General features: G+C 43.8%; 1 protein-coding gene across 2 annotated transcripts in view; it reads right to left on the minus strand.

The window, feature by feature from the left end:
• Positions 1–25,980, minus strand: part of LOC129823526 (cadherin-7-like) — a 128,945-nt gene that overhangs the window by 88,014 nt on the left and 14,951 nt on the right. For both annotated transcript variants that reach the window (XM_055882318.1, XM_055882317.1), the window contains exon 2: positions 16,496–17,014. In XM_055882318.1, the coding sequence (XP_055738293.1) occupies positions 16,496–16,840 (345 nt within the window). In that variant the 5' untranslated portion in view covers positions 16,841–17,014. The remainder of the gene's footprint in view (positions 1–16,495; positions 17,015–25,980) is intronic.

Below are 25,980 nucleotides of genomic sequence, written 5' to 3' on the forward strand. Positions count from 1 at the left end.
AGAAAGCGAGAGAGACCCAGTGAGAAAGAGAGAGACTCAGAGAGAAAGAGAGACTCAGAGAGAAAGAGAGACTCAGAGAGAAAGAGAGAGAGACCCAGAGAGGGACCCAGAGAGAAAGAGAGAGGGACCCATAGAGAAAGGGAGAGAGACTCAGAGAGAAAGAGAGAGAGAGAGACGGAGAGAAAGAGAGAGAGAGACGGAGAAAAGAAAGAATGCTTGACATTTCAGGGCCTCCATTCCTCATCTCACTTTGAAGTCTTTGTTCATAACATCTAACAATAAACGACAGATCCAGGACGGAAATTGGCTACCGCTGTCTTCCTCCGCTCTGAGCTCAGTTGGAGAAGCGCCTACAGATCTCATCATTTTATTTTCAGTCTGTTGGAGAGCCCCTCATGCCTAAACAGACAGACATATCTGAAAGAACCAAAATAATTACCCAGCATACCTCCAGGTTCTTAGCAGATCTGGGTTTATATACTATTTGAAATCTTTCAAATTCTTAATCTGGGCTTGATTGAGCTTGCCTGGTGCAATGGAACCAATAGAATAGTCGCAAAAAACAGCAACCGCCGCCCAGTCGGCACCTCCAGGCAGGCTAAAGCAAACGTTCAAAATATTTGAATGATTTCAAAAAGTATTTGAATCCTGGGGGAAAGGATTTTTATTTAAATGTAATAGCTTCAGATTGATTCACTGGACTCTTGTGTGCTTGCAGTCTCATTGTCTGAAATTCTTTTGGCTTATATTTTTTTTGGGGGGGGGGGGGGGGGGGGTGAATAAATGAACGCCTCAAGAGTGCTAGCTATATAAATGCAAATAGTATTGTACTGCTTTGTGGTACTGCTCCATTCGAATGAAATTCAGAGCTTTTATCCTTTTATCATCGCCGTTAGAATCAGAAATGTCTGCTCATATCGTTTTCGGCACATAAAGAGCTCGGCTGGCTTGAATTAAACGAACTTGTTCATGCCACAGCCACCAGCCCATCTACCTAATTATATCAAAGGCAGACTATTCATTTGCTCCATTATTAGGTTGTGTGTGTGTGTGTGTGTGTGTGTGTGTGTGTGTGTGTGTGTGTGTGTGTGTGTGTGTGTGTGTGTGTGTGTGTGTGTGTGTGTGTGTGTGTGTGTGTGTGTGTGTGTGTGTGTGTGTGTGTGTGTGTGTGTGTGTGTGTGGTTTCTCTGTGAGAGAGAATGGCTATTGCAGTGGCACTCAAAGATGAGCCAGGAGAAAGTGCTGGTGATTGCCAACCTGATGACTTTCATCTGCTGCTCTGATAAATGGTGGAGCAGCCAGAGACTGGTGGAGCAGCCCAGAAACTGGAGGAGCAGCCAAGAAACTGGAGGAGCAGCCCAGAGACTGGTGGAGCAGCCCAGAAACTGGAGGAGCAGCCAGAGACTGGTGGAGCAGCCCAGAGACTGGAGGAGCATTCCAGAGACTGGTGGAGCAGCCCAGAGACTGAAGGAGCAGCCTAGAGACTGGTGAGCAGCCCAGACTGGAGGAGTAACCAAGAGACCGGAGGAGCAGCCCAGAGACTGGAGAAGTAACCTAGAGACTGGAGGAGTAACCCAGACACTGGAGAAGCAGCTCAAAGACTAGTGGAGCAGCCCACAAACTGGAAGATAGATAAATGGTGGAGCAGCCCAGAGACTGGCAGCTACATTAAATGGTGGAGCAGCCCAGAGACTGGCAGCTACATTAAATGGTGGAACAGCCCAGAGACTGGCAGCTACATTAAATGGTGGAGCAGCCCAGAGACTGGCAGCTACATTAAATGGTGGAACAGCCCAGAGACTGGTAGCTACATTAAATGGTGGAACAGCCAGAGACTGGCAGCTACATTAAATGGTGGAACAGCCCAGAGACTGGCAGCTACATTAAATGGTGGAGCAGCCCAGAGACTGGTAGCTACATTAAATGGTGGAGCAGCCCAGAGACTGGTAGCTACATTAAATGGTGGAGCAGCCCAGAGACTGGCAGCTACATTAAATGGTAGAGCAGCCCAGAGACTGGTAGCTACATTAAATGGTGGAGCAGCCCAGAGACTGGTAGCTACATTAAATGGTGGAGCAGCCCAGAGACTGGCAGCTACATTAAATGGTGGAGCAGCCCAGAGACTGGCAGCTACATTAAATGGTGTAACAGCCCAGAGACTGGCAGCTACATTAAATGGTGTAACAGCCCAGAGACTGGCAGCTACATTAAATGGTGTAACAGCCCAGAGACTGGTAGCTACATTAAATGGTGGAGCAGCCCAGAGACTGGCAGCTACATTAAATGGTGTAACAGCCCAGAGACTGGCAGCTACATTAAATGGTGTAACAGCCCAGAGACTGGCAGCTACATTAAATGGTGTAACAGCCCAGAGACTGGCAGCTACATTAAATGGTGTAACAGCCCAGAGACCGGCAACTACATTAAATGGTGGAACAGCCCAGAGACTGGCCGCTACATTAAAAGGCCCAGCGTTACATTTCACATGTTGGGAAACACTTCAAAGAGGATTTTGGGGTGGGGAGAGCGCTTGATGATCCAGAACATGAAATTAACAAAGGGAGCACAAACAATCTTTTCACTTTTTTCACATTTTATTGATTTATTTTTATACCCTACTATCTCAGTTTGTTTGATTTCATGTTTCTGAAAATCAGGGTGAGAGGGGGGAATCATTAATGTGGTGAGGATAAGAGGGTGAGAGGGGGGAATCATTAATGTGGTGAGGATGAGAGGGTGAGAGGGGGAAATCGTTAATGTGGTGAGGATGAGAGGGTGAGAGGGGGGAATCATTAATGTGGTGAGGATGAGAGGGTGAGAGGGTGAGAGGGGGAAATCATTAATGTGGTGAGGATGAGAGGGGGGAATCATTAATGTGGTGAGGATGAGAGGGTGAGAGGGTGGAATCATTAATGTGGTGAGGATGAGAGGGTGAGAGGGGGGAATCATAAATGTGGTGAGGATGAGAGGGTGAGAGGGGGAAATATTTAATGTGGTGAGGATGAGAGGGTGAGAGGGGGGAATCATTAATGTGGTGAGGATGAGAGGGTGAGAGGAAGGAAATCATTAATGTGGTGAGGATGAGAGGGTGGAATCATTAACGTGGTGAGGATGAGCGGGTGAGAGGGGGGAATCATTAATATGGTGAGGATGAGAGGGTGAGAGGGTGGAATCATTAATGTGGTTAGGATGAGATGGTGGAATCATTAATGTGGTGAGGATGAGAGGGTGAGAGGGGGGAATCATCAATGTGGTGAGGATGAGAGGGTGAGAGGGGGGAATCATTAATGTGGTGAGGATGAGAGGGTGAGAGGGGGGAATCATTAATGTGGTGAGGATGAGAGGGTGAGAGGGGGAAATCATTAATGTGGTGAGGGTGAGAGGGTGAGAGGGTGGAATCATTCATGTGGTGAGGGTGAGAGGGTGAGAGGGGAGAATAATTTATGTGGTGATGATGAGAGGGTGAGAGGGTGGAATCATTAATGTGGTGAGGGTGAGAGGGTGAAATAATCAATGTGGTGAGGATGAGAGGGTGAGAGGGTGGAATCATTGATGTGGTGAGGATGAGAGGGTGAGAGGGTGGAATCATTAATGTGGTGAGGGTGAGAGGGTGGAATCATTAATGTGGTGAGTATGAGAGGGTGAGAGGGGGAAATCATTAATGTGGTGAGGGTGAGAGGGTGAGAGGGGGGAATCATTAATGTGGTGAGGGTGAGAGGGTGAGAGGGTGGAATCATTAATGTGGTGAGGGTGAGAGGGTGGAATCATTAATGTGGTGAGGATGAGAGGGTGAGAGGGTGGAATCATTAATGTGGTGAGGGTGAGAGGGTGGAATCATTAATGTGGTGAGGATGAGAGGGTGAGAGGGGGAAATCATTAATGTGGTGAGGGTGAGAGGGTGAGAGGGGGGAATCATTAATGTGGTGAGGGTGAGAGGGTGAGAGGGTGGAATCATTAATGTGGTGAGGGTGAGAGGGTGGAATCATTAATGTGGTGAGGATGAGAGGGTGAGAGGGGGAAATCATTAATGTGGTGAGGGTGAGAGGGTGAGAGGGGGGAATCATTAATGTGGTGAGGATGAGAGGGTGAGAGGGGGAAATCATTAATGTGGTGAGGGTGAGAGGGGGGAATCATTAATGTGGTGAGGTTGAGAGGGTGAGAGGGGGGAATCATTAATGTGGTGAGGATGAGAGGGTGAGAGGGGGGAATCATAAATGTGGTGAGGATGAGAGGGTGAGAGGGGGAAATCATTAATGTGGTGAGGGTGAGAGGGTGAGAGGGTGGAATCATTAATGTGGTGAGGGTGAGAGGGGAGAATAATTTATGTGGTGAAGATGAGAGGGTGAGAGGGTGAGAGGGTGGAATCATTAATGCGGTGAGGGTGAGAGGGTGAGAGGGTGGAATCATTAATGTGGTGAGGATGAGAGGGTGAGAGGGTGGAATCATTAATGTGGTGAGGGTGAGAGGGTGGAATCATTAATGTGGTGAGGGTGAGAGGGTGAGAGGGGGGAATCATTAATGTGGTGAGGGTGAGAGGGTGAGAGGGGGGAATCATTCATGTGGAGTAGGGAACGATAGTGGAAAATGGCTTCCCCTCGAGAGTGAACGGGACATAAAGGGGAGGATAGGGGAAAATGCGATTAGCTCAGACCAGGATGCTCCGGCCTGAGAAACTGTATCCATTTTGAAAGAGCATTTTATTTTAGGCTTATTGGAGGAAGTGGACATATACAGGTTAATTAAAAAATAAAATAAAAGTACCAGCCTGCTGTGACCATATAAGCATTAACTTGGGAAGTTTGACTCTGTGTTTGAGTTTGTACGCAGCTTTAAAAGTGACTGAAGCTTGGGTTTACATTCCCCAAGGGGAATACCCTCAAAAGCCGAGTGCACCAATTAACAGCTCCGGATCCTGGCTCAGGCCACAGCCATTCCTAGCAAGGCCCAGTAATAATTACAACCCCCTCAGCGACTTACATATTCTCCAGCCATGCGCATCCATAATAACTATCAATATTACTTAGCGCCCTCTTGAGACCTGGAGGGAGCATGTTTTAATAATTGCGGCACGATATTAAACCCTGCTTCAGCTGTCTTATTAAGGTTGCAGCTCACCATGTAGCCTACATATTAACCAGCCTTGGACAAGGTTACTACTGACACTAATTTCAGTCACCTTGCAATCAGGTAATCAGATCGGTATGGAGACGTGGAGAGGTTCAGAGACCCTCTTGGTCTTGGTAGCTGCTTTTAGCAGTGGGGTTCCAGCATTGGGAAAGATGCATATGATTCATCAAGGTATATACGGTCAAAAAGATCAATGATACAGAAAAAATACATGAATGTAACATGCAACAACTTCAACCATTTTACTGAGTTACAGATCATAAGAATGAAATCAATCAATTTAAATGAATAAATTAGGCCCTAAACTATGGATTCCACTTCTGGGCAAGGGCACAGCCATGGGTGGGCCTGGGAGGGCATAGGCCCATCCATGTTGCATTCATATATTTCTTCTGTATAATTGATCTTTTTGACCGTATATGCCTTGATGAATCATTAAAATGTTGTTGATGTCATCAGGCAGACCAAAAAACTCCATCCCACCAAAACAGGCAGAAATTTCAGCAGGTCTTTTCAAACGGCTCTTACACTAAAAGGGTATTATCATAATGTTAACAATATTGAAAAAGGGAATAGTTTCACCATATTAAAACGAGAGTTCAGTTCACGTAACAGTGTTGATCTTAAAATGAGGGACAAACGTAAATGAATCACTAATCACATGAAATAAATAAATGTCAAAATGCTGAATTTTGCCACTTTAGCAAGTCTTTATTCATACAAAATAAATCTGGTTTATTTAAATCTCCATGTGGTCTATATTAAAGGGCACTTCATATAATATAACAGGCTTTTAAAATTGAATATTGGTGCACAATTTCTACTTAAAATATCAAAGGGATGCAAAAGACACTCTTTTTTTTGTGGAATGACCCAAAGACAAAAATATCTACAAAAGAGCCGTGAGTCGTTTGTTGTGAGGTACACTCCACTTGGTCCTTGTCTTCAGACAATTGAGTCGAATGAATGGAAATTCAAGTGCATGTGATCTGTTGGAACTCGACTGACAGGTTAGGGTGACTGGCTGTGAGACTCTTTTGAGCTTGTTTTGTCTGATTTCCTTTACGTCTGACGGGCTCAGACAATTATTTTCAATGCCATTGAGACCAATGTCTCTTTTACAAAGCATCCCTGATTCACAAAATGCCTTTTTGGCATAAGAAATAAGGAATTAAAGACACAATTATAACAATCAAAGGCAGGAGCATCAGAAACAAAATAAAAAATATTATAAAATGTAATTTCCTCTGTGAACATGTCATTTACGAAAGGCAGTAGAGTGTTCCCGAAATGTGTTCCATGTATATGGCGTTTAAAAACGAAATGCCATTTTACCTCTATTCATTTCAAGAACACTACTGTGGCATGAGTCAATCACAACGACAGCTCATGTCTGTCCATTTTCAATGATCCCCCTCGAGTCTCAATGTGGAGGCACTCGTGTGGGCTGAATGCCACCAAGACTCAACCCCAACCCCCACTGTGCTTTGTGATGACTCTGACTAAGCCTAGAATGAGCTTCTGATAAGAGCAGAGCAGCTCTGCAGGACCACTGTATCGAGGTTGTTACTTTGGTAACACTGTTGTTACAGCCTACGGGTCTAATGCATTATGATGTCGTCATAAAGACTTGTCGTGAGCGTGTATGTCATAATCGTGTCATAATGATCCCGACTCTATGACCACAATGCGACAATATCGAGCATGAATCGACTGCCTGAAAAAATGACAAACCCAACGCAGATGATTGCCTCCCGTCCTGATGATGCATCTCTCAGGCTGTCACGGGCCTATATATACCACCAGTATTTATATTTCAAAAAACATCCCCATTAGTTCCTGCCAAAGCAGCAGCTACTCTTCCTGGGGTTTATTATGGATCCCCATTAGTTCCTGTCAAGGCAGCAGCTACTCTTCCTGGGGTTTATTATGGATCCCCATTAGTTCCTGCCAAGGCAGCAGCTACTCTTCCTGGGGTTTATTATGGATCCCCATTAGTTCCTGCCAAGGCAGCAGCTACTCTTCCTGGGGTTTATTATGGATCCCCATTAGTTCCTGCCGAGGCAGCAGATACTCTTCCTGGGGTTTATTATGGATCCCCATTAGTTCCTGCCGAGGCAGCAGCTACTCTTCCTGGGGTTTATTATGGATCCCCATTAGTTCCTGCCAAGGCAGCAGCTACTCTTCCTGGGGTTTATTATGGATCCCCATTAGTTCCTGTCAAGGCAGCAGCTACTCTTCCTGGGGTTTATTATGGATCCCCATTAGTTCCTGCCAAGGCAGCAGCTACTCTTCCTGGGGTTTATTATGGATCCCCATTAGTTCCTGCCAAGGCAGCAGCTACTCTTCCTGGGGTTTATTATGGATCCCCATTAGTTCCTGCCGAGGCAGCAGCTACTCTTCCTGGGGTTTATTATGGATCCCCATTAGTTCCTGCCAAGGCAGCAGCTACTCTTCCTGGGGTTTATTATGGATCCCCATTAGTTCCTACCAAGGCAGCAGCTACTCTTCCTGGGGTTTATTATGGATCCCCATTAGTTCCTGCCAAGGCAGCAGCTACTCTTCCTGGGGTCCAGCAATGTTAAGGTAGTTACACTACATGACCAAAAGTCTGTGGACAACTGCTTGTTGAACATCTCATTCCAAAATCATGGGCTTTAATATGGAGTTGATCCCCCCTTTGCTGCTATAACAGCTTCCACTCTTCTGGGAAGGCTTTCCACTAGATGTTGGAACATTGTTGTGGGGACTTGCTTCCATTCAGCCACAAGAGCGTTAGTGATGTCAGGCACTGATGTTGGGCGATTAGGCCTGGCTCGCAGTCGGCGTTCCAATTCATCCCAAAGGTGTTCGATGTGGTTGAGGTCAGGACTCTGTGCAGGCCAGTCAAGTTCTTTTACACAGGTCTCGACAAACCATTTCTGTATGGACCTCGCTTTGTGCACGGGGGGCAAATGTCATGCTGAAACAGGAAAGCGCCTTCCCCAAACTGTTTCCACTACTCTAGTACCACATACTGTATCTACAAAACAACATCCATGTGTCCGTGTGTGTAGAGTGCGTGTGATATAGCATCTGTTTGTGTAAGTAAGTGTCTGTGCCTCTGTGTGTGTCTCTTCACACTCCCCGCTGTTCCATAGGGTGTATTTTTATATTTTTGTTTTTTTTTATCTTATTCTACTGCTTGCATCAGTTACCTGATGTGGAATAGAGTTCCATGTAGTCATGGCTCTATGAAGTACTGTACCACTGCTCAGCACTAGAGCAGATTTTTAGAGCACTTTGATATAGGCTAAGTGCTATATGCCTCTGCTTCGGGGGGGGGGGGGGTCTAAGGGAAGACTCGGTGTCCACTGAAACATGAATGTGAAACCCGGGTGGATTGAGGTTGAAGGGGAAGGAAAGGTGGAGAGGTCAACAAGGGAAAAAATGTTGAGTACCAGAACAGCCATCCGCTGACTCCAGAACACAAAACACAGGGAGATGTGTCTGCTATATGTTACAATTGCCGACAGACAAACCATCTGGATGAAGACAGGCAGAGTTGACTCAGTAAACAAAACCGAAATGGGCCAATCCCAAACTGACCCCTAGACCCAACCTCCTATCCAAGGTCACTCTTGATTCCCCCTTTGCAGTTCTAAAAAGACTGGATAGGCATACACAATGTGGCAGAAACTACACCTGACAACAGACTGTAACATACACCTGACAACAGAGTGTAACATACACCTGACAACCTGCTGTAAACTACACCTGACAACCTGCTGTAAACTACACCTGACAACCTACTGTAAACTACACCTGACAACAGACTGTAAAATACACCTGACAACATACTGTAAACTACACCTGACAACCTGCTGTAAACTACACCTGACAACAGACTGTAAACTACACCTGACAACCTGCTGTAAACTACACCTGACAACATACTGTAAACTACACCTGACAACCTGCTGTAAACTACACCTGACAACAGACTGTAAACTACACCTGACAACCTGCTGTAAACTACACCTGACAACATACTGTAAACTACACCTGACAACCTGCTGTAAACTACACCTGACAACAGACTGTAAACTACACCTGACAACCTGCTGTAAACTACACCTGACAACCTGCTGTAAACTACACCTGACAACATACTGTAAACTACACCTGACAACAGACTGTAAACTACACCTGACAACCTACTGTAAACTACACCTGACAACAGACTGTAAACTACACCTGACAACCTGCTGTAAACTACACCTGACAACCTGCTGTAAACTACACCTGACAACCTGCTGTAAACTACACCTGAGAACAGACTGTAACCTACACCTGACAGCAGACTGTAATCTACACCTGACAACCTGCTGTAAACTACACCTGACAACCTGCTGTAAACTACACCTGACAACCTGCTGTAAACTACACCTGACAACAGACTGTAAACTACACCTGACAACCTGCTGTAAACTACACCTGACAACCTGCTGTAAACTACACCTGACAACCTGCTGTAAACTACACCTGACAACCTGCTGTAATTACACCTGACAACAGACTGTAAACTACACCTGACAACAGACTGTAAACTACACCTGACAACAGACTGTAACCTACACCTGACAACCTGCTGTAAACTACACCTGACAACCTGCTGTAAACTACACCTGACAACCTGCTGTAAACTACACCTGACAACCTGCTGTAAACTACACCTGACAACCTGCTGTAAACTACAACTGCCAATATAGGTTGTAAAATACACCTGACAACAGACTGTAAACTACACCTGACAACAGACTGTAACCTACACCTGACAACCTGCTGTAAACTACACTTGACAACAGACTGTAACCTACACCTGACAACCTGCTGTAAACTACACCTGACAACATGATGTAAACTACACCTGACAACATACTGTAAACTACACCTGACAACCTGCTGTAAACTACACCTGACAACATTATGTAAACTACACCTGACAACATACTGTAAACTACACCTGCAAATATATGCTGTAAACCACACCTGCCAATATACTGTAAACTACACTTGACAACAGACTGTAAACTACACCTGACAATATATACTGTAAACTACACCTGACAACATGCTGTAAACCACACCTGCCAATATACTGTAAACTACACTTGACAACAGACTGTAAACTACACATAACAATATATGCTGTAAACTACACCTGACAATATATGCTGTAAACTACACCTGACAACATACTGTAAACTACACCTGACAATATATGCTGTAAACTACACCTGACAACATACTGTAAACTACACCTGACAACATGCTGTAAACTACACCTGGTTACCTGCTGTAAACTACACCTGGCAACCTGCTGTAAACTACACCTGACAATATATGCTGTAAACTACACCTGACAATATATGCTGTAAACTACACCTGACAACATGCTGTAAACTACACCTGACAATATATGCTGTAAACTACACCTGGTAACCTGCTGTAAACTACACCTGACAATATATGCTGTAAACTACACCTGGCAACCTGCTGTAAACTACACCTGACAACATACTGTAAACTACACCTGACAACATACTGTAAACTACACCTGACAATATATGCTGTAAACTACACCTGACAACATACTGTAAACTACACCTGACAACATGCTGTAAACTACACCTGGTTACCTGCTGTAAACTACACCTGGCAACCTGCTGTAAACTACACCTGACAATATATGCTGTAAACTACACCTGACAATATATGCTGTAAACTACACCTGACAACATGCTGTAAACTACACCTGACAATATATGCTGTAAACTACACCTGGTAACCTGCTGTAAACTACACCTGACAATATATGCTGTAAACTACACCTGGCAACCTGCTGTAAACTACACCTGACAACATACTGTAAACTACACCTGACAACATACTGTAAACTACACCTGACAATATATGCTGTAAACTACACCTGCAAACATGCTGTAAACTACACCTGACAACAGACTGTAAACTACACCTGACAATATATGCTGTAAACTACACCTGACAACATACTGTAAACTACACCTGACAACATGCTGTAAACTACACCTGACAATATATGCTGTAAACTACACCTGACAATATATGCTGTAAACTACACCTGACAACATACTGTAAACTACACCTGACAACATGCTGTAAACTATACCTGACAATATATGCTGTAAACTACACCAGACAATATATGCAGTAAACTACACCTGACAATATATACTGTAAACTACACCTGATAATATATGCTGTAAACTACACCTGCCAACATGCTGTGAACTACACCTGACAACATACTGTAAACTACACCTGACAATATATGCTGTAAACTAGACCTAATAACATATAGTGTAAACTAAACTGAACAATATATACGGTAAATTAAACCTAATAACATATACTGTAAACTAAGCCTAAAAATATATGTTGTAAACTAAACCTAACAATATGTACTGTAAACTAAACTGAAAAATATATGCTGTAAATTAAACCAAACAATATATACTGTAAACTACACCTGACAACCTGCTGTAAACTACACCTGACAACCTGCTGTAAACTACACCTGACAACCTGCTGTAAACTACAACTGCCAATATAGGTTGTAAAATACACCTGACAACAGACTGTAAACTACACCTGACAACAGACTGTAACCTACACCTGACAACCTGCTGTAAACTACACTTGACAACAGACTGTAACCTACACCTGACAACCTGCTGTAAACTACACCTGACAACATGATGTAAACTACACCTGACAACATACTGTAAACTACACCTGACAACCTGCTGTAAACTACACCTGACAACATTATGTAAACTACACCTGACAACATACTGTAAACTACACCTGCAAATATATGCTGTAAACCACACCTGCCAATATACTGTAAACTACACTTGACAACAGACTGTAAACTACACCTGACAATATATACTGTAAACTACACCTGACAACATGCTGTAAACCACACCTGCCAATATACTGTAAACTACACTTGACAACAGACTGTAAACTACACATAACAATATATGCTGTAAACTACACCTGACAATATATGCTGTAAACTACACCTGACAACATACTGTAAACTACACCTGACAATATATGCTGTAAACTACACCTGACAACATACTGTAAACTACACCTGACAACATGCTGTAAACTACACCTGGTTACCTGCTGTAAACTACACCTGGCAACCTGCTGTAAACTACACCTGACAATATATGCTGTAAACTACACCTGACAATATATGCTGTAAACTACACCTGACAACATGCTGTAAACTACACCTGACAATATATGCTGTAAACTACACCTGGTAACCTGCTGTAAACTACACCTGACAATATATGCTGTAAACTACACCTGGCAACCTGCTGTAAACTACACCTGACAACATACTGTAAACTACACCTGACAACATACTGTAAACTACACCTGACAATATATGCTGTAAACTACACCTGACAACATACTGTAAACTACACCTGACAACATGCTGTAAACTACACCTGGTTACCTGCTGTAAACTACACCTGGCAACCTGCTGTAAACTACACCTGACAATATATGCTGTAAACTACACCTGACAATATATGCTGTAAACTACACCTGACAACATGCTGTAAACTACACCTGACAATATATGCTGTAAACTACACCTGGTAACCTGCTGTAAACTACACCTGACAATATATGCTGTAAACTACACCTGGCAACCTGCTGTAAACTACACCTGACAACATACTGTAAACTACACCTGACAACATACTGTAAACTACACCTGACAATATATGCTGTAAACTACACCTGCAAACATGCTGTAAACTACACCTGACAACAGACTGTAAACTACACCTGACAATATATGCTGTAAACTACACCTGACAACATACTGTAAACTACACCTGACAACATGCTGTAAACTACACCTGACAATATATGCTGTAAACTACACCTGACAATATATGCTGTAAACTACACCTGACAACATACTGTAAACTACACCTGACAACATGCTGTAAACTATACCTGACAATATATGCTGTAAACTACACCAGACAATATATGCAGTAAACTACACCTGACAATATATACTGTAAACTACACCTGATAATATATGCTGTAAACTACACCTGCCAACATGCTGTGAACTACACCTGACAACATACTGTAAACTACACCTGACAATATATGCTGTAAACTAGACCTAATAACATATAGTGTAAACTAAACTGAACAATATATACGGTAAATTAAACCTAATAACATATACTGTAAACTAAGCCTAAAAATATATGTTGTAAACTAAACCTAACAATATGTACTGTAAACTAAACTGAAAAATATATGCTGTAAATTAAACCAAACAATATATACTGTAAACTACACCTGACAACATGCTGTAAACTACACCTGACAATATATGCTGTAAACTACACCTGACAATATATGCTGTAAACTACACCTGACAATATACTGTAAACTACACCTGACAACATGCTGTAAACTACACCTGGCAATATATGCTGTAAACTACACCTGACAATATATGCTGTAAACTACACCTGGTAACCTGCTGTAAACTACACCTGACAACATACTGTAAACTACACCTGACAATATATGCTGTGAACTAAACCTAACAATATATACTGTAAACTAAACCTGACAATATATGCTGTAAACTACATCTGACAACATACTGTAAACTACACCTGACAACATACTGTAAACTACACCTAACATTATATTTTGTAAACTAAACCTAACAATATATACTGTAAACTACACCTGACAATATATGCTGTAAAATACACCTGACAATATATGCTGTAAACGACACCTGACAATATATGCTGTAAACTACATCTGACAACATACTGTAAACTACACCTGACAACATGCTGTAAACTACACCTGGCAATATATGCTGTAAACTACACCTGACAATATATGCTGTAAACTACACCTGGTAACCTGCTGTAAACTACACCTGACAACATACTGTAAACTACACCTGACAATATATGCTGTGAACTAAACCTAACAATATATACTGTAAACTAAACCTGACAATATATGCTGTAAACTACATCTGACAACATACTGTAAACTACACCTGACAACATACTGTAAACTACACCTAACATTATATTTTGTAAACTAAACCTAACAATATATACTGTAAACTACACCTGACAATATATGCTGTAAAATACACCTGACAATATATGCTGTAAACGACACCTGACAATATATGCTGTAAACTACATCTGACAACATACTGTAAACTACACCTGACAACATACTGTAAACTACACCTGACAACATACTGTAAACTACATCTAACAATATATGTTGTAAACTACACCTAACAATATGTACTGTAAACTACGCCAAACAATATATACTGTATATGTATTATAAAACATTTAAATATATTTATGACAACTGCAGATTAGCTCTACAGAGAATACATCTATGTCTATGCTCTACCTTAACCTTATATTGTGTTGTACATTTTGAATTGTAAACATCTGTAGGGTGGCAATCCTTTGTCAGTCAGTAAAAATAGTATAGTTTGACACATTGAAGTAGGTTTGTATCCCAAGGCCTGACAATACGCTGACTGATATGAGGTTTGTATCCTGAGGCCTGACAATACTCTGACTGATATTTAGGTTTGTATCCCGAGGCCTGACAATACTCTGACTGATATTTAGGTTTGTATCCCGAGGCCTGACAATACGCTGACTGAAAGGATTTAAATAAGTGCAGAAGAGATTAAGGGGCTCAGAACTGCAGAAATGGTTACGTTCTTGGCTTCCTAGTGTTGTCCTCCCCTTTTCATGTTCAAGATTAATTTATGTGTAATGCATCGCTCGTTAGATCCCCCCCCCCCCCCCCGCCATGAGAGACACGCGTGTTCAAAGAACCTCTCAGGATTCACAAATGAAAGAGACATGTTCATCTGTGTGCCCCTTTGCCATCTACATATGAGAGCTGTGTGAATACTGAAAGCAATTGAATAGATAAAGAAAGGCTTTGATAGCAACGAACTCATCAGCGCAGATTTCACTGGGCGAATCAAATACACTCTCAGTCGCGTTCCACTCTCTCTCGCTACAGTTGCTGTTCTGCTTTTCTTTCAGATCGTAAAACGAGAATAAGCGTGAGCCTTAACAAAATGTCACCGTTTAATTAGCCGTCTTTTATTTTCTTCAGCCTATGGTACAGTTGATTAAGAGTTAAGAATAAATGTGTAAATTCTTCTACAGCCTGTGTCATTCCTGCTAAGTGGAAGGATCTTCAGTCTTCGTAGCTGATACAGACTTCCCTGTTGCTCTACGTAGCTTTACAACAATGCCTCTGATTTGCCAACTCGGTGCCATTCAACAATAGTCATTGAAGTATTATCGCATTTTTTTGTTGTTGTTATAAAGTTCTTATCCAGTACAACTTACAGTAGTGAGTGGAAACATCTTCAGACTTTTTTCCCCCACCGTACCGGTCCCCCCCCCATGGGAATTGAACCCACAACGCTGGCGTTGCAAGCTCCATACACACGGGACCATGCACTGAGGGAGCAGCATGGGGTCCCTAGCACGCCGCCAACCCCAAAGAAAGATAAATTAACAGAAGGAACGCCCCCCCCCCCCTTGTATTGTGTAACAATAAGAGCTTCCTCTTCCTGGTGGATATATGTACCAGCCATTCGGTTTAGCTGCCACAATCACGTATCACGGAAGTCCATTCATTACTTCACGTTGGAGGTGCCCTATCAAAACCCAGAATTGTTGTCAGACCTTTAAGCAGGAGACGTAAGTGGACACCAGGGGCCTGGGTCAGGAGGATGCCATTTTAACGAGTCTTCAGATAGAAAGCCATTTTGCAGGAATGGTCGTCTGTCATGTAGAATGGGGATACTGTCAGCTCTACGAGCAAACCTTCTGAAAGTTTCTTCTCACTAAATAAACCTCTGAACTTGTTTTTACCCTGGTATTTAAAAAACCTCTGTACTCTTCTTCTCTTCTTGCAGTCATTTATCAAGAGGTTTGTTACACGAGCAGATCACGGAGATCGGCGAAAGCCTGTGAACTCCAAGACTCTCTGAAACACGTTTCTCTGTTGCTCATATATCCTTCCTGTGAATTCACGTCTCTAACAAATGCATAAAAACGTACTGAAATGTTGGATAACACAAGTAGCACAAACTCCTTTTTTTATATACTTCACCCAATCGACCTGCACGTTTTCCATATTAGCACAGTCACACATCCACCTATTTACTGTAGTAATACACCTCAGAAACTCTTACCTTGCCCACGTAGAGTGGCTCGTCCCCCATGTACTCCTCCAGCACAAAGAACTGGTTCCACACCCAGCTGCGCCTCTGCCTGTGGTGTGCACCCCCTTCGCCGCTCCTTTGGTACATCCTGACCTGATGCAGGGGCACTGAGTTCAAGGTCAGGCCAGAGCAGCCCATCTCCCAAATGGGTACGAGCACAATCAACACGCTAATCACACTCCACATGGGGGGACAGTTCAGTCGCATCTTTGTGATACAATTTGTTCGTTGAAATTTTACTGGAAAAGACTCAAGAAGAAGCGTTGTCCCACCATCCACCAGCGTTGTCCACCATCCACCAGCGTTGTCCACCATTCACCAGCGTTGTCCACCATTCACTGAGTAACTGGAGGGTTGAACAGAAGAGACACTCCAGGTGGTGTTTAACGAGCAAGTGTATCCTTCAGCAGACAGACGGATGGATTGTGATTGCTGGTTGCCAAGGTGTCAGAACACGTCTACTTCACACCTGCAGTTGATAATTGGAGCCTATCAGAAAGAATGAGAAAGAGAGGGGAGGGGGAGAGGGAGAAAGAGAAGGGAGGGAGAGAGGGAGAAAGAGAGGGGAGCGAGAGAGGGAGAAAGAGAGGGGAGGGGGAGAGGGAGAAAGAGAAGGGAGGGAGAGAGGGAGAAAGAGAGGGGAGGGGGAGAGGGAGAAAGAGAAGGGAGGGGGAGAGGGAGAAAGAGAGGGGAGCGAGAGAGGGAGAAAGCGAAGGGAGGGGGAGAGGGAAAAAGAGAGGGGAGGGAGAGAGGGAGAAAGACAGGGGTGGGGGAGAGGGAGAAAGAGAAGGGGAGGGAGAGAGGGAGAAAGAGAAGGGAGGGGGAGAGGGAGAAAGAGAGGGTAGGGGGAGAGGGAGAAAGAGAAGGGAGGGAGAGAGGGAGAAAGAGAGGGGAGGGGGAGAGGGAGAAAGAAAAGGGAGGGAGAGAGGGAGAAAGAGAAGGGAGGGGGAGAGGGAGAAAGAGAGGGGAGCGAGAGAGGGAGAAAGAGAAGGGAGGGGGAGAGGGAAAAAGAGAGGGGAGGGAGAGAGGGAGAAAGACAGGGGAGAGGGAGAGGGAGAAAGAGAAGGGGAGGGAGAGAGGGAGAAAGAGAAGGGAGGGGGAGAGGGAGAAAGAGAGGGGAGCGAGAGAGGGAGAAAGAGAAGGGAGGGGGAGAGGGAGAAAGAGAAGGGAGGGAGAGAGGGAGAAAGAGAGGGGAGCGAGAGAGGGAAAAAGAGAGGGGAGGGAGAGAGGGAGAAAGACAGGGGAGGGGGAGAGGGAGAAAGAGAAGGGGAGGGGGAGAGGGAGAAAGAGAAGGGGAGGGAGAGAGGGAGAAAGAGAAGGGAGGGGGAGAGGGAGAAAGAGAGGGGAGCGAGAGAGGGAGAAAGAGAAGGGAGGGGGAGAGGGAGAAAGAGAAGGGAAGGGGAGAGGGAGAAAGAGAGGGGAGGGAGAGGGAGAAAGAGAGGGGAGGGAGAGAGGGAGAAAGAGAATGGAGGGGGAGATAGAGAAAGAGAGGGGAGGGGGAGAGGGAGAGGGGGGGAGAAAGAGAGGGGAGGGGAGAGGGAGAAAGAGAAGGGAGGGAGAGAGGGAGAAAAAGAGGGGAGGGAGAAAGAGAGGGGAGGGGGAGGGAGAGAGGGAGAAAGAGAGGGGAGGGGGAGAGGGAGAGGGAGAGGGAGAAAGAGGGTGGGGTGTAGAAAGAGAATAAATGTAAGGATGAACATTCTCATGCCACGGCTTGCGTATATGATGACAAGCAGTAATAACACAAGTGGACACTTCCTTTTAGATGCTCAAAGGAACAAGGAAGCAGTCGTATAATACAGAACCGCTCAATCCGCAGATTCCCCGGGAGCGATTTGTCTGCTCATATCAACGTGGAGAAAACTTTCTCTCATTGTCTCTGTGTGACTTACTGTAGCTCCTGGTACAGCCCGTGCCTTTTGAGTCGTGTAGAAATGACATCAGCAGTCTGCTCACTTCCAGAAGCCTTTGTTTGCTCTTACTGTAAGAGCTAAAAGAGCGTTATGCCTGTGGGCAGCTATATGAAGAGAATACTCCAGCTGCACAGCATTACAATGGCGTTTGCTTGGCATTCAGTATTAGGCCTATACACCAGTGGAGGCTCCTCAGAGGAGGAAGGGGAGAACCCTCCTCAGTGAATTTAATAATAAAAAAATGTTTTTAAACATTTAAAAAGTTATCCTTTTTAGATAAAACTAGACTAACTATATTCACGTCACCAAATAATTGACTAAAACACACTGTTTTGCAATGGTCTACAGTAGCCTCAACAGCACTCTGCAGGGTAGCATCATGGTGTAGCCGGAGGACAGCTAGCTTCTGTCCTCCCTTTGGTACATTGACTTCAATACACAACCTAGGAGGCTCATGGTTCTCACCCCGTTCCATAGACCTACATAGTAGATATGACAACCTCTGGAGGTCGTCCTCCAACCTATCAGAGCTCTTGCAGCATGAACTGACATGTTGTCCACCCAATCAAAGGATCAAAGAATTCATCTAGAACTGAAAGCATAGGCTACAGCTAGTTAGCACTGCAGTGCATAAAATCTTTTGAACAAATTAATTTATTACAAAATGAAGGAGAGGCAAGAGAGAGATAGAAAGAGAGAGATTGTCCTTTTTTTTCAGTTTCAACTCTTGTACGGACTCGGGAGAGGCGAAGGTCGAGAGCCTGCCAAGCCACACTGCTTCTCGACACACTGCTCGCTTAACCCGGAAACCAGGCGCACCAATGTGTTGGAGGAAACACCTTCCAGCTTGCAGGTGCCCGGCCTGCCACAAGGAGTCGTTAGAGCGCGACGGGACAAGGAAATCCCAGCCGGCCAAACCCTCCCCTAACCCGGACTACGCTGGCCAATTGTGCACCGCCTCATGGGTCTCCCGGTCACGGCCGGCTGTGACACAGCCTGGGATCAAACTGTAGTGATGCTTTAAGCGCTGCGCAACTCGGGAGGCATAAACCGTGTTTATCTGTGATCAGAAGTGTATTCATTACGCCGATTCTGTTGAAAAACGTTTCTTAAACTAAAGCAAACGAAACGGGGAAAAACATACCTGAATTTGTCCAATAGAAACTCTAATTTGAAACTGCTGGACTAATGATTACACCCTAGATCAGCTAGATGCAGGCAAGAGTGTGCAAGACAGTATTGAATGTGTCACCGTCTGTCCATGTGTCACTGTCTGTCACCTCACATTTGTCTCTCGACCTACGTGTGCATCTACATTATAAACTTTCATTCATAGGCTAGGTTGTAGCAACCTCGTGATTGGCTATAGGGAAAATTAGAGTATGATGTAGTACCTTAAACCAATTACATTGAACTGGGTGAATGGAATATGAATGACAGTCATCCAATATGCTGTACTAGAAATAAGGCTGTGCGCAAGAAAAAATAAATGTGTCCTCCCTCGTCTTAAACGGGAACCGACTACCACTGCTATACACCACATACATGATGGTGAATGACATTGAGAAATGCTACAAGATCAATCCCACCTTATAGACCTTGTAAAAAGTCTAAAGAAGTTAAGGAAGTCTAAATGAATATCCCAAAATATTTGTGCCATAATTTACAGGTGGGAAAAAGAGTAAGTCATTTGGGACTGGTCTGGGTTAGCTGACTTGAGCCGGTTAAACTGATTCTCAATCCCAAAATCTCTCCAGGGGAGTTGGAGGCACTAGTCCTCCTTACTTTCTCTACCACACCACATTATTCAGTGGAATGTCCAATGTATTTGAATGGTTGCGGGGGACCAACCCTGGAAATATAGTTTACTAAGTTACCAATTACTTCACACTAGCATAAATGAAGCTACACTAAATGTCACGCTCTGGCCTTAGTATTCTTTGTTTTCTTAATTATTTTAGTTAGGTCAGGGTGTGACATGGGGAATGTATGTGTTTTTTGTAGTGTCTAGGGTGGTTGTAAAGTTTAGGGGGTTTATTAGAGTAGTTGGGTTTATGTTTAGTATAGAAGTCTAGCTGTGTCTATGGTTGAGTGTAGGTATCTAGAAAAGTCTATGGTTGCCTGAATTGGGTCTCAATTAGAGACAGCTGGTTATTGTTGTCTCTGATTGGGAGCCATATTTAAGGCAACCATAGGCTTTAGCTGTTTGTGGGGAATTGTCTATGTCGAAGTGTTTAGTGTCTGCACTTTTGTTTGTATAGCTTCACGGTCGTCTGTTTTGTTTAGTTGTATAGTGTTTGTTTCGTTTTCGTCTTCTTTCTGTAATAAAGAAGATGTATTTTCCACGCGCTGCACCTTGGTCCTCTCTCAGTCCCTTTGATGATCGTGACACTAAATCTACCCTTCAGAAAATATAGTTTATTTAACCAAAGTTACTTTGAAAATAGTAGTTACACTACATCAAAACTACATTGTGATAACTTATCATTTCTAAATCTGAAAATGTCATAGACTACAAATTGAAAGACAGAAGTCAGATGTTCACAGAATGTGTAACATAGCCTATCAAAAAATGTCAAGTGAGAATTATTCAGGTCTGCTGCTGAAAAAAAGAAGAAAATTGTTCCTTCCTTAACCCATATTTTATTTTATTTTCTTGCCAACTACTGAAAACACTTCCAAGATTTGAAAATGTGTTTAACTAACACTAAGCTACTTCAAAAATCGTATTAAATTACTAGTTGAACTACACGTATTTCCCTACTGGGTCGTATTCACTAGGCAACTAGCCATGGAAGGCCTCGATTATCACTTTACCGTTCGAAAGACTGGGGAAGTTTTCCTTTCAGAAAGACGATAAAAAGGGTTGAGTAGTAGATGAAATCAATTGCCACTTATAAAACCAAGGGTGGAGTTCCAAAGAGACATTGTGTTTCCAATTAAGCATCAAAATACAAAAACGAATGCTGCATAAGCTACTAAAAACTTTGTCCGACACGATAAGAGACACAGACAGAACAAGAAGTCCCCCCCCCAACCCATCACCCCACAAATGCCTCTCCTGAGGGGAAACATAATTTCTACTTAGAGCCAATTGTCAAGTGAATGAGACAGGATTTGGATGGATGTCCACACAAGACGATTAGGCACCAAATGGGAGAAAATGGTCCAAAACAGAGGAGGGAACTTGTCCAATCATTTTAGTTTTTTTTGTCTGAAAAACTTTTTTCTACAGTGTGCAGTAATAAATACAATTCTGGTGGGATTCAAACCCTGGTCTCCTGCACGTGAAGTCAACACCATACCCATTAGACCAAGAGGACATCCTCAAGGCCTACATTTGGGCTTCAAGTGGGGTTTCTGAAGACTTAAAGGGAGAAGAGAACAAGAGAATTGCTGCAAGTTTGTCCAAAAGGGAACTGCTTGTCCTTGCTCATTTGACAGAGAAGGAGATATGGATCATAAGCAAGAGAGAGAGAGAGAGAGAGAGAGAGAAAATGTATGTTGAATTGTTTTAGCACGGACACTGTTTGGGTTCGCTGAGGGCATCAGGAGCATGTGTGTGTGTCCGTGTGTGTACCAGTGTATGTATGTGTTGGGTGAACCAAATGTATTTCATCACCCTGAGCTCTACTAAAAGGCAATGGCATTAGAGTGTGTGTGTGTCATTAGAGTTTCAGCACGCTCCCTTCGAGGGAGACCTTGCAGATGCATTATACAACAACAACAACAACAACAACCAAAGTTAAAATAAATAGAATAAACGGTCATGTACGGCTTTCGGCTTCACAAGAACTCTCCCCCTTTTCTCCTCGGTAGAACTGATGACGCGAGCACAAAAAGATGGCAGGAAGTAACTATTGGGACAAATAAAGTGAAGATTTTCATTTGCGAGTAAAACTCAACTCCACATCAGCGCTTGATTAAGGACGACTCGCTGCAGCTTAAATGGATATAACCTTGAGTTCAAGTGACGAAAGATCTAATCTTAGAATCTTTCTACAGTGTCTCTAGGGGAATAAAGTGAGCGAAAGACTTTTCGTAGTATAGTACACCCCCTTAGAAAAAAAGGGGCTTTCTAGAACCTAAAAGGGTTCTTCGGTTGTCCCCATAGGAGAACCATTTGAGTAACCTTTTGGTTCCAGGTAAGAAACATTTTGGTTCCAGGTAGAACCCTTTTGAGTTCCATGTAGAACCCTTTACACAGAAAGTTCTACATGGAATGCCAAAAGAGTTCTACATGGAACCAAGAAACGGTTCCACCTGGAACCAAAAAGGGTTCTCCTATGAGGACAGCCGAAGAACCCTTTAGGAATCCCTTTTTTCTAAGAGTGCAGAATCTTTTTAAAGTCAAACTCTTAGAGCAGGGATGGGGGCCAAAAACAATCTGAACTCATTGCAGTGGCTCGCGAGTCTGCGTACCAACATCCATACTCACACATGCAGTCAGAGCAGGCCTTAAACCACCCCACCTTGTGAATAAAACAGAAAGAGAGAAATGAGCAGTTACAGAGTGACTTACAAAATCAATGGGCTCCCCTGGTTGGAAATTTGACCATGATTACTACAAGCCAGTTGCACATCCCTGGCTTAGAGTCTGGAACAAGATGGAGCAGGGCTGTATGGTTGCCGTCATGCAAGCGCCGACCCAGCTTTTTTCTGATTATTTTGGCGTTCATATGAACTTTTTTTGAACATCAGATCAGTAGTTACGACCCTCAAATCCGGCTTCAACTTCGACTCATCTGCCCTGGGCTCTGTGTGTACCTCCATCCCAATCTTACCCAAGAGTAATGTCAGGCAAAAAAGAGGTTGTAAAGCGTGCATCCTGGTGAGACTTAGAAGGGAAAACCGGCCACCACTTCCCTCCATTCTATTAGCCAATGTACTTTATAATTAGATGAATGACCTCTGATTACTTATTTACTATTAACGGGACTCTCGTAACTGCAATAGTCTCTGTTTTTCTGAAACATGGCCTTCGGACAAGACACCCCCCATTCACAATTCAACTCGATGGAATCTCCATTCACTATTCAACTCGATGGAATCTCCATTCACTATTCAACTCGATGGAATCTCCATTCACTATTCAACTCGATGGAATCTCCATTCACTATTCAACTCGATGGAATCTCCATTCACTATTCAACTCGATGGAATCTCCATTCACTATTCAACTCGATGGAATCTCCATTCACTATTCAACTCGATGGAATCTCCATTCACTATTCAACTCGATGGAATCTCCATTCACTAAGCGGACAGAACATTGGATTCATGGAAATCCAGAGGGGAGGGGTAGGTCTCTTCATCAACAACAAATGGTGTGCAGACTCCAGCGCATTGGAAGTCTCGAGCTCAAATGCCGACAATTCTAGCTCCCGAGAGAGTTTTCATCTGTTATTCTGACTGGTGTGCACATTCCACCTCAGGACAACAACAAAAACAACAAGATCGCACTTGAACTGTACAAGGCTATAAACAAGCAGGAAACCATGTACCCAAAAGCTGTTTTTTTTGTTGCCACTATGTGTCTGGTTTTGAGATCCACAGTGTCTGGTCTTGAGATCCACAGTGTCTGGTCTTGAGATTCACAGTGTCTGGTCTTGAGATCCACAGTGTCTGGTCTTGAGATCCACAGTGTCTGGTCTTGAGATCCACAGTGTCTGGTCTTGAGATCCACATAGTCTGGTCTTGAGATGCACGGTGTCTGGTCTTGAGATCCACGGTGTCTGGTCTTGAGATCCATGGTGTCTGGTCTTGAGATTCATAGTGTCTGGTCTTGAGATCCACAGTGTCTGGTCTTGAGAATCATAGTGTCTGGTCTTGAGATCCACAGTGTCTGGTCTTGAGATCCATAGTGTCTGGTCTTGAGATCCATAGTCTCTGAGATCCATAGTGTCTGAGATTCATAGTGTCTGAGATTCCTAGTGTCTGGTCTTGAGATCCATAGTGTCTGGTCTTGAGATCCACAGTGTCTGAGATCCATAGTGTCTGAGATTCATAGTGTCTGGTCTTGAGATTCATAGTGTCTGGTCTTGAGATTCATAGTGTCTGGTCTTGAGATTCATAGTGTCTGGTCTTGAGATGAACAGTGTCTGGTCTTGAGATGAACAGTGTCTGGTCTTGAGAGGCATGGTGTCTGGTCTTGAGAGGCATGGTGTCTGGTCTTGAGATTCAAAGTGTCTGGTCTTGAGATCCACGGTGTCTGGTCTTGAGATCCACGGTGTCTGGTCTTGAGATCCATAGTGGCTGGTCTTGAGAGGCATGGTGTCTGGTCTTGAGATCCACATCGTCTGGTCTTGAGATCCATAGTGTCTGGTCTTGAGATCCACAGTGTCTGGTCTTGAGATCCACATCGTCTCGTCTTGAGATCTATAGTGTCTGGTCTTGAGATTCATAGTGGCTGGTCTTGAGAAGCATAGTGTCTGGTCTTGAGATTCATAGTGTCTGGTCTTGAGATTCATAGTGTCTGGTCTTGAGATTCATAGTGTCTGGTCTTGAGATCCACAGTATCTGGTCTTGAGATCCATAGTGGCTGGTCTTGAGATCCATAGTGGCTGGTCTTGAGAGGCATGGTGTCTGGTCTTGAGAGGCATGGTGTCTGGTCTTGAGAGGCATGGTGTCTGGTCTTGAGTTGATGACCAGAATTTTGCACCACTACATGATGTTTGTCACATGCTTCTCTCTCTTGATGCAATTCACAGTATCTACGTAGATAAACAAATCCAAGCTCCAGTAAATTACACGCCTGCCACACATTTCTACAATGGTGAAATAATGTGATGGCAAGTTCATGTATTTACATGACAATTACTCATTCACTAAGGGTGTTGTCAATGGGGTTGAGGATGGGCTAAACTGTGATATATGGCTTCGAACATCGCAGGTTCGTTCCCACTGCTAGGCACTTGTTTTTTGTTGTTGTTTGTTTTTTACCCTAACCCAACCCAAACCTAATCTCTAACCTTACCACCCCGAATGAAAGCCTAAACTTACTCCAAACCTTAACCCTAACTCCTTGGAATTAATTCCTAAACCTACCCCCAAACCTTAACCCTAACTTCTCGGAATTAATTCCTGAATTTAACCCTCGGTTTAACGAGTGAATGACAGCACTGTTATTGTGCAGATTGACTGACGGCTGACAGGACATGGTGACATATCGTATTTGGTTTGACATGGGGGTTCGTATTTGGCTGTTTAGAAGTTTGAAATGGGGTACCGTAACTCTGGAAGTTGTGTTGACATAAACCCACATCTGTTCACCATTCACAAGGCCCTTCCTTCAGAGGGGCAAGATGAATTTATGCCATTCTCTTTGATCATCCTCCCTCCCTTTCTCTCCCTGCCTCTGTTTTTCACTCTCGGCCTCTTCCCTCTCTCTCTCTCTCTGCCTCTTCCCCCCCTCTCTCTCTCTGCCTCTTCCCTCTCTCTCTCTCCCTGCCTCTGTTTTTTACTCTCTGCCTCCGCCCCTCTCTCTCTGCCTCTGTTTTTCACTCTCTGCCTCCGCCGCCCCCTCTCTCTCTGCCTCTGTTTTTC

The sequence above is a fragment of the Salvelinus fontinalis genome, chromosome 26 (assembly GCF_029448725.1).
Source record: "Salvelinus fontinalis isolate EN_2023a chromosome 26, ASM2944872v1, whole genome shotgun sequence".
NCBI lineage: Eukaryota > Metazoa > Chordata > Actinopteri > Salmoniformes > Salmonidae > Salvelinus > Salvelinus fontinalis.